This window comes from Rana temporaria, chromosome 3 (genome assembly GCF_905171775.1).
Source record: "Rana temporaria chromosome 3, aRanTem1.1, whole genome shotgun sequence".
NCBI classification, from domain to species: domain Eukaryota; kingdom Metazoa; phylum Chordata; class Amphibia; order Anura; family Ranidae; genus Rana; species Rana temporaria.
In genome coordinates, this window is record NC_053491.1 from 275837398 (window position 1) to 275848219 (window position 10822).

At 39.7% G+C, this 10822-nt stretch overlaps 1 protein-coding gene across 1 annotated transcript in view; it reads left to right on the forward strand.

Moving 5' to 3' along the window:
- Positions 1-10822, forward strand: part of TENM2 (teneurin transmembrane protein 2) — a 1404789-nt gene that overhangs the window by 497494 nt on the left and 896473 nt on the right. The window contains exon 3 of the mRNA XM_040344668.1: positions 4532-4741. Coding sequence (XP_040200602.1) covers positions 4532-4741 — 210 coding nt within the window. The remainder of the gene's footprint in view (positions 1-4531; positions 4742-10822) is intronic.

The following is a 10822-nucleotide window of genomic DNA, read 5'->3' on the forward strand; positions in this document are numbered from 1 at the left end:
AGAGGGGGTACCTGCTACCTCTTCCCCTCAAAAGGTGCCAAATGTGGCAGTGGGGAGGCAGACAAGTGGAACTTCCCTTTTTGGGTGGAGTTCCGCTTTAAGGATAAGAGTGCTTGATAGGGAAAGAGATCCAAATATGTTTAGGATGCCACTGGATATAACCAGTAAAAATACAGGATATAACATTAAAGCCTATTCTATAAGTGTGACTTTTATTTTTTAACTGCTTAACTGAAGGCATTTTTAATGAGTTAAATAGGGACAAGTAAGCAGCATATAAGCACCCCATGCCACCACCCACTCTTGGAGATACTAACTCACATGTTTTGGTGTCCTGGGTGATCATGTCAGGGAGAAGTGCTAAAGCTGTTAAACTACATTTTCAGCACTGTGGAGAGCTCCAGGCAGTCCTGTCCTCTGGAATACTATAGAGAGCTCCAGATAGCATATCCACTGTCCCTGGGAATAGCTGCTAAGAGCAAATACTGTACACATTCACCTGAAATTGTGTCAGATTTTACATATAATAGGTTTAAGTTCACAAGATTGTAAATATAGAAACCGTGTAACTAATGTGGGTGAATATCCTATACAATATGTGTTTTTTTTATATACTATATATATATATATATATATATATATATATATATATATATATATATAAATAAAAAAGGAAGGACGTTTTTTAACAGCAAATTAGTTTAATGAGCATCCATTATAATTACATATGGGGGGAGATTTACTAAAACTGGAGAGTGCAAAATCCCAAGCAGTTCTGCATAGAAATCAACCAGCTTCCAGGACATGTGCATTTGTTTTTGTCCAAATGCATTTTCATCCGAATTTTGGGTATTTTTGGGTATTTTCGTTATCGTTTTAACAAAACAGAATCCGAAATCCGAAAGATCCGACATAAAAAAATGTTTTCATTTTCATTGCTACAACAGTTCGATATAGATAAGAGATTCCACATGACGCTGACAATAGCAATCTGTGTCTATCGAACCTGTGGTCGAATGTGCCTAACATTAACTCTATTAGTCCAAGATTATTCTACATAGAGAGGAAAGATTTGACATAGAGAGAAAAGATTCAACGTTATAAAGACAGTGTTGGGGTAGACCATTCGACATGAACGACGAAGCAGTGAAAAACATACAAACGTTGAATCTGTCATTAAAGGCTTATGATGTCTGTCGAAAAGAAGATTCGACAAGCAGCTAAACTGTACAATGCTGCAATCGTACATTTCCGGTCAAATGCTAGGCCCATAGGCTATAGAAGAATTTGAATGTTGGTTGACTAGTAATAATAATTTATAAATATGATTATTACTAGTCATACAACATTAGAATTCTTCTATAGCTTGTAGGTGGAACATTCGACCGGAAATGTACGATTCGACGTACAGTTTAGCTGCTCCGTCGAATCTTCTTAGAACATTTGACAGACACCATGAGCCTTCAGTGACAAATTTGACCTTAATTAATTCGGATTTTCGGACGAATGCATTTTTTTAACGAAACAAAAACAAATTTCGGGAGTAACTAAATAAATTTATTTTTTGAACGAAAATTAACCACTTAAGCCCCGGACCAATATGCAGCCTAAAGACCCAAGGTGTTTTTACAGTTCGGGACTGCGTCGCTTTAACAGACAATTGCGCGGTCGTGCGACGTGGCTCCCAAACAAAATTGGCGTCCTTTTTTCCCCACAAATAGAGCTTTCTTTTGGTGGTATTTGATCACATCTGCGGTTTTTAGTTTTTGCGCTATAAACAAAAATAGAGCGACAATTTTGAAAAAAAAGCAATATTTTTTACTTTTTGCTGTAATAAATATCCCCCAAAAACATATATAAAGATATTTTTCCTCAGTTTTGGCCGATACGTATTCTTCTACCTATTTTTAGTAAAAAAAATCGCAATAAGCGTTTATCGATTGGTTTGCGCAAAATTTATAGTGTTTACAAAATAGGGGATAGTTTTATTGCATTTTTATTTTTTATTTTTTTTTTACTACTAATGGCGGCGATCAGCAATTTTTTTCGTGACTGCGACATTATGGCGGACACTTCGGACAATTTTGACACATTTTTGGGACCATTGTCATTTTCACAGCAAAAAATGCATTTAAATTGCATTCTTTATTGTGAAAATGACAGTTGCAGTTTGGGAGTTAACCACAGGTGGCGCTGTAGGAGTTAGGGTGCACCTAGTATGTGTTTACAACTGTTTGGGGGTGTGGCTGTAGGAATGACGTCATCGATCGTGTCTTCCCTATAAAGGGAATGACGCGATCGATGCGCCGCCATAGTGAAGGACGGGGAAGCCGTGTTTACACACGGCTCTCCCCGTTCTTCAGCTCCGGGGAGCGATCGCGACGGAGCGGCTATAAACAAATAGCCGCGCCGTGGTCCCGGATCGCTCCCCGAGCGGACCCGACCTCCGCATGTAGCGGGGGGGGTCCCGATCGGACCCCCCACCCGCTAATAGGCGAGGACGTACGTGTACGCCCATGTGCCTGTACGTGCCATATTGTGGACGTATATGTACATGCGGGGGTCGGGAACTGGTTAAATTCCAAAACAAAATATTTCAGTGTGCACATGTCTATTGGCAATACTTAATTGAACAAGCTGACGTTAGAAGCTGGTTGGCTACCGTGCACCACTGCACCAGATTCTGAGTGCTCCAATTTTAGTAAATCTCTCCCACATTGTCTTATTAATTCCTGAGGTAGAGATGTTTATCTTGGGCTTCATTCTAAATTTTTAAATCAAGTTTCCCTTTCTCTAAAATGTCTAAAAGGTTTTCCAAAGCTAAAAATGTGATTAAACATTGTAATCTTTAGGTCACCTGCCCATAGCACTCTGTTTCATTGTTTCACATCAGCAAAGAACAATGAATGGGAAAATCTACCTGTGATGGGTAAAGGGAATTGTTCTTCCTTTTAGATATTTTTTGCATGAAGTCCTCTGTCATTTTTTGCAAGTGGTGCTTCAGATTCATGTGCAGTAATCAGACAGAGGATAATTTAAAAAGCTAGTGATAACAAGCTCAGTAAAGTAACAAAAACGTGTCAGCAGACATTTTCGAGTATGCTAGAGATTTCCCTTAAATCAATTCAAGAAAATGGAGTTTGGAAGGAGAATGGTTTGAGCTGGAAGCAGAAATCATGGCTTTTGCTACAATTACATGAACAGACAGCTTCCAGATCTTATTTAGTATCTGACTAAAAGGTATTCCCGTTTATAAGCAGTATAATACTTTTCACATTAGTGTACTTAAACCATGAATCCTTTCGAAGCAAAGCAGCTATTGTATTCACTGATGGCTTGAGTTGGTTAGTTCCCTTTAAATTCAGCTTTGATTTCTGAAAGAATTTAAACTTTTATGGATCTGTAAAGTTGCTAACTTTAGCACATTTGTGAAACAAAGAGTGCTGACTTTTACATTCTGTAGGTCACAAACCTACAGCTATTCATCACTACAACTGCAACTATTTTAAATTATCTATAGAACATTGTTCCTCAATGGCAATGCAGGGCATAAAGGCTTATACTGTTCTTATACTGTATGTAAATTGATTTCTATGCCAAGCAAACACAATTTTTAAAAGTCCTGACCTATGTCTGCTACTTGAGATTAAGAAGTGACCACATAATGTGAATTCACCCTTATCAGAAATAAAGTGTGAAAATACAGTAACAAAGATATAAAAAAAACTGAACACTTGAAGGGCCATACATTAATTACCATCAGTAGTGGACTGATTTATTTATTTATTTTTTAAACTACAATACACATCATTAAAACAAAAACTTAGCAATGGAACTTAGTAGTTGATGTGACCAATTATGGGTAGTTGGTATCAAACTTTATGAAACCACCGTGAACACATGCAATGCACAATGCAATCATTGTAGGAGACTCACTTCAGTGGGAAAATAATATTATTATTTTGACACCAAACCTGTATAAGCAAGACAGCATCTATGAATGTATTAGCATCATTTGTAAGTTAAAAATACATACTCTGCTTGTAATTCTGTAAAGATACTGGATTTGATTTACTAAAAGCAAATAGGCTTTTCAATTGGCAAAATACATTTTCACTTAGCTTAGTAAATGTAGTGAAGCTATACTGACTTCCATCATCTGGTAATGTGCACGGAAATATATGTTTGTTTTTGATTATTTTCCTTGTAATTGTAATTGAGCATTCTATGCAAAGTGATTTTTCAACACATCCATTAAACTAAGGGTAAACTCCCTTGGAATGTGAAAATACACTTTTCAAAATGTAAACCAACCCCACTGTCATTTCTAGTAGTGAGTGACTTTATAAAATTAGTAAATTATACATCTGGCATAACATTTTTTTTAGACTCTGAGCTACTTTAATAATTGTGACCCATAATTGCAGTATTTTCATCTCTTGTTCTGAAAATGTTACATACACATAAATCTTTCTGTGTCTCTGTTCATTGCCTTCATTGCTGACCTTTAATCCCTGTTCCTCTTTCCCAGGTCGCCCCATCCCATCTACATCTTCGTCTAGCCTCCTACCATCCGCACAACTGCCCAGCTCCCATAATCCTCCTCCTGTTAGCTGCCAGATGCCACTGCTAGACAGCAATACTTCTCATCAAATTATGGACACAAACCCTGATGAGGAGTTCTCCCCAAACTCATATCTGCTCAGAGCATGCTCAGGCCCACAACAACCGTCCAGCAGTGGTAAGAATCATCTGTGGTGCTTTCAATCAATATGCATTTTTTTTTTATTATTCCAGACTGCTGAAGTGTCCTTATTTGTTATATGTTTTTCATATGTGAAATTTTCTTCTGCTAGTCTAGTTATTCTGCTTGAAAATATATGTCCTAAGGGACAAAAAGGTTGCTGCACATTAAAACTAAACACACTTTCTACTGTGGTTATAAGTGCACCTGAGTTGCTTTAAATGTGGTGCACTTGCTGAACTACATCTTTTTTTTTTTTTCTTTTAAAGTGTATTTTTGTGCGTGTACTCGAGAGAGGAGCCGGACTGCAGGAGTTGGGAGTAGGCAGGCCTCCCCCAGAGGCAATCTGCCACCTTTCTCCATGCCCCGGGTGGCAATGGCGGGTGTGTGAGGGGGTCCTCCCACACAGCCCGCCCTACCTGCTCCGCTTTGAAGCCCAACGGGGCAGAGGGACTCCCTATAAGGGAGTGAGAGGATTAGCCCGCTCAACCAGCCCCATTAGTCCTTCGCCTCTCTTTTAGAGACCGCGTGGTCAATGTGAGTGTGTTAACCCAATTTAGAGTGCGTGTGTAGGTGTGGTGGTTTTTGTGGGAGGGGGGTGGGCGTACTAAGCACAGGCTTACCTTGCATAGCACACCCACCGGGAGCCGGGCTGAGACCACCAAACTCAATTCACATGAAGCCGAGACCGGGATCCGAACCTCTAGCTGCAGAGGTGAATGGGTTGTCAGCGCAGTGCCAATCGCGTTGAGCCACCACAGCTCCCTTGAACTACATCTTTTCACACCTGTTTGTTAGTTTTTTTATTGTCATTCTCCTTTTCTTCCCCATTTCAGTTATTTTCTAATAAACAATATGCCCTTCCTGTAAGAAAAAAACAACAACTTTGTTAGCAACTCAGGCATATGGGAATTCCCATATAGGACCACTCTAAGCATGCAGTCCCCTTGGTATAAGAGTTAAAGGCTAAGTTCACATTTTTTTTCTAAATTCCAGCTCCCATTTGTACCATGATACCAATAATGTACCACTTTTTTTCTGAAAAAAACAAAACAAATTGTTCTACACCATGCACTACCTCAGCATCAGTGTCCTGAGGAAAACCTAATTAGTCGTCCTAAATTTGGCATTCAGGACAGAAGAACCAGTAGAAGGAAGCAGCTGACCTTCTGTCCTCATTAACACACGCCCTGCCCCCTTTCTTCTAGAGGATTGCTCCCACCCACCTCTACAGGTTCATGCATTTTTAATGCAATCAGTAATCACCTTTCCCAGACTGGGTATGGTCACATTTATATGCCTAAAAATAAGCTAGTTGTGCTTTCTGTGCCAATAATTGTTAATGACACCACAAACGCAGAAAAAAACTCACATTTTTTTGCATGAAGAAACAAGTGACAAACACAGCAAAATGCACAAACTACAACACTCCAAATAGTGCAAACTACAGCACGCCAAAAAGTCCCATGAGATACTTTTATGCGTGTAATGAAACCTATTGAAATCAATCGGCTGCTCTATGCGTGTCATGTGAAAAAAAGAGGCAAAAAATGTGCGCTCCCATTGTGCTAGGTGTAAATGGGGCCTGAAAGTGAAATGTGTGTGTTTACACTAGAGCAGTGAGGCTCCATTCGCATCTGTGCATTTCTAAACACATGGCAAATTGTAAAGAAAATGTGTGTCTTACTGTGAATTTTAGCAACACACTGCAAAACTAAATCATGCTTGTGTTGTCATTGAATGTTAATGCTACCCTACACCTGGACAGCAGGCTGTAAATGCACCAAAAAGCGCCTTAAAAAAAGCACCAAGAAAAAGTTCTGGAGCTCCTTTAGGGAATCTTTCTCACATAGGAAAGCCCATTCAAGTGAATGGGCTGCCCTATGCGTGACAATCACAAAAAAAAAAAACGTGTGAAGGAAGGTGAGTTCCTGCTTCCTGGAGATGTGAAAGGGCCCTTACAGCTGACTGTCTTCATACACTCCATCCTATGTACTTGTATAAAAACGTCTTAGACTACGCAATCTGATTGTACAATCTCCTTACAATTTCCTTTAGATTTACCAAAAAATATGGAATACAAGGACACACATGAAAAATATAATCAATTTGTCAAATCAGGCAGGCCCTTACACTACATAGCTAATAGTAGGTCTAAAGGAGATTTTACAATCAGATTTTACAGAAGGTGGGTAGAAATAAAGCAAGAAGTGGTATAGTAATGAGGGAGGTGTTGTACAGAATGCATAACACGCCCTATCACACTCTGAAAGCTGGGTGAGACCTATGATAGCTGAGTGAGACCTATGATAGCTGGGTGAGACCTACAGGAAATAATGCATGCAGAATTTTTTTTTTCAGAACAGATGAAACTTTAACCACTTAAGGACTGAGCCTCTTTCTGAAGCCCCGTACACACGACCAGTTTCCTCGGCAGAATTCAGCTTCCGACCGAGTTTCTGGCTGAATTCTGCCGAGAAACCCGGCCGTGTGTACAAGGAAAATAGAGAACATGTTCTCTATTTCCTTGTTGTTCTATGGGAGAACTCCGCCCGCCGAGGTCCTCGGCGGCTTCAGGGCTGAACTGGCTGAGGAACTCGATGTGTTTGGCACGTCGAGTTCCTCAGCCGTGTGTACGGGGCCTGAGATTTGTTGTTTACAAGTTAAAAAAAAATTGCTAAAAAATTACTTAGAACCCCCCAAACATTATACATTTTTTTTCTAACAGCCTAGATAATAAAATGGTGGTTGTTGCAATACTTTATGTCACACCGTGTTTGCGCAGTAGTCTTATACGCGCACTTTTTTGGAAAAAAATACACTTTTTTTATAAAAAAATAATACAACAGTAAAGTTAGCCCAACTTTTTTTCCATATTGTGAAAGATAATGTTACGCCGAGTAAATTGATACCCAACATGTCACGCTTAAAAATTGCGCCCACTCATGGAATGGCAACAAACTTTTACCCTTAAAAATCTCCATAGGTGACGTTTAAAAAATTCTACAGGTTGAATTTTTTGAGTTGCAGAGGAGGTCTAGAGCTAGAATTATTGCTCTCACTCTACCAATCGTGGTGATACCTCACATGTGTGGTTTGAACACCGTTTTCATATGCGGACTCACGTACTCATATGCTCACATATGCATTCGCTTCTGCAGGCAAAATCGGCGGGACAGGGCGTGTTTAAAAAAAAAAAATCTTATTTATTTTACCTTTTATTTTTTACATAACTGTTCTTTAAAATGTGTTACTTGTATTCCTATTGCAAGGAATGTAAATATCCCTTGTAATAGAAAAAGGAGCCCCTTTCCCGCCGCCGATAACGGTGATCTTGCGGTGATTCTGGCGCAGAGACAACCATTATCGGAAACTGGACTGCTGCATGAAGCGATGGATACATGGGTTATGGCAGCTAGCTGCTGCCACAACAGAGATATCCCTCGTCAAATAGCCAACATATATAGTCGAGCGGCGGTCCGTAAGTGGTTAAAGCTACTAAAGATGAGGTAAGTGAGAGATAAACACATTGGGATGGTTTAGCCAGAAATAACATTATAAAACACGTTTCTATTTACTATAAAATGTGAAATTCTGCCCAAAAAGGTGAACTTAGTCTTAAATCTCCCACTCAACAAAGTGCAGTGTTCTCAGGCTTAGGGCCATTCCGAAATGACATGCTCTAAAGAAGATTTCGAATGATTCCTATATAACTTTTAGTTTTAATTTTAGTTTTCCATAAAGTTCCAGTAATCTAGAAACACATTCCAATTGTATGCCTACCCATTCATTGTAACACATGTAATATACAATGATTCTCCTGATACTGTTCTCATTCTTAGAATGGTTATATATTTAATTGACTAATAAGAAAGTTTGTAGGCCATTTTAAAATGTTCATAGAAACTTAAAACACCTCCCCAATGCTTTGAGAAGAGAGGCTATTTTTCTTCTCTTAAAGTACCTACCAAGCACTGGACATATGGGCTTTGGACAATGTAGCCAAGGGCCTACATGACCTCCATACTTTTGCTATAACTTTTTGGTATAATGCTTGATATACCTGTGCTGGTATCTTCTATGATCTCTTTAAAACAGAAAATTGCTCAATATCTACCACTGGCAAGCTATCAAAATTATAAATCATGAGATCATCAGTAACACACCTAACAAGCCTTATCCTATATATTTAGCAGCATAGATAATATGTACACAGGTACAGAATGGTACCCTTGAAATTAACTAAAAACACCAGAGTGCATTTTTGGCCCTTATAAGCTGATTTATAAAGAGTAGATATGCATATACTCTTTGGGACAACAAAAAGACTGCTAGTATGATTGCTTGGGGTTCTCTCATTACCAGCCATTTCATTATCTAACAATATCATACTAAGTCTCATACATTGTATGAAATGTTGCATACGGCCAATTGTTTCATTTTCCATCTGTTGCCATCCAAGTGACTGTGGAGGATGTATAAGAAATTAAAATGCTTTATTGTTCTAGTGCACTAAAGGAAAAACACGCAAATAGACCTAAAAAACCTTTACATTTATACCATGCATTATCTCCAGTATGTAATTAGTAAATAAAAGAACCATCTCCTCTTCCCTCAAGAAAAGTCCCCACTATACATGAGAAATACATGTAATTCATTAAATTATTCATCAACATATGTTACATTTGTGCATTTCCAAATGCTTGGCAAACAGCACAGAAAATATGTGCTTTAATGTGTGTTTTAGGCCCCGTACACACGACCAGTTTCCTCGGCAGAATTCAGCTTCCGACCGAGTTTCTGGCTGAATTCTGCCGAGGAAACTGGTCGTGTGTACACTTTCGGCCGAGGAAGCCGACGAGGAGCTCGACGAGGAAATAGAGAACATGTTCTCTATTTCCTCGTTGTTCTATGGGAGCTCTCGTCCCGCCGAGCTCCTCGGCGGCTTCAGTGCTGAACTGGCCGAGGAACTCGATGTGTTTGGCACGTCGAGTTCCTCGGCCGTGTGTACGAGGCCTCAGAAACGTGCTGCAAACGAACATCATACTTGCATTGTCATTAAATGTTAATTCCACCCAGCAGAAGGCTGTAAATGCACCAAAAGTGCAGTATAAAATGCACCACGCTCAGGGCTGAACTGGGACAAAAATTTGTCCCTGGACATCATCCAGAACGGCCCACTTTAATTTTGCAAACACGCACAAAAACAGTTTATATACTGATGGGGGGGGGTGGAGGACACAGGGGGACGCCATGGGGGTGGAAGACACAGTGGGACACCGTAGGGGGTGGAGGACAGAGTTGGGACAGCGTGGGGGCTGGAGGACAAACGGGGACAGTGTAGGGGCTGGAGGACAGAGGGGGACACTTGGGGGGTGGAAGACAGAGGGGGACAGCGTGGGGGCTGAAGAACAGTGGGGGCCAGCGTGGGGGGTGGAGGACATAGGGGGACAGCATTCCTGGAAACCACTACTCCTTAGAACTTTGTCTCCAAACTATAGAAGCTACAAACGGATAAGTAACCTTTGCTACATTTATAGTCCTATAGAAGATCTACTATTAGTGTTTCAACTGCTACCATAATGTTACTACATATGCTGTCTGCTTATCAACATGTTATATGGGAGATACTACTATGCTAAATCCTGCTTGCTAAATACTAATTTAAAGGTTCAGCAACCTACAAGATACCAATGCTATGTCTATCTAATATTTGCAGCTATAAATACCTCATCTATGCATAATACATACCTGAGCTATACAGCCTCTCTCATGCAACTAATAATGAGCTATACTGCCTCTCTCAAGTAATACTAATATCTCAATAGGAATTACTTCAAGTATGCTACTGTAATTACCTTAACTACTTTATCACGTATACACAGGTGCTACTACCTTACTAGAGTACGTGTGATATACAAGTACCCAGTTGTTACTACAACTCTCAAAATATACAAGCTTGGCATAAGTACAAATGTCTTATAGGCCTCGGCCTAATAGTTCGAACTTGTTCCCTTTAAAACTTTCCTTGGCTAAGGGTTGATGCGATTTCATGGCATCTCTCTTAGTAACCTAATA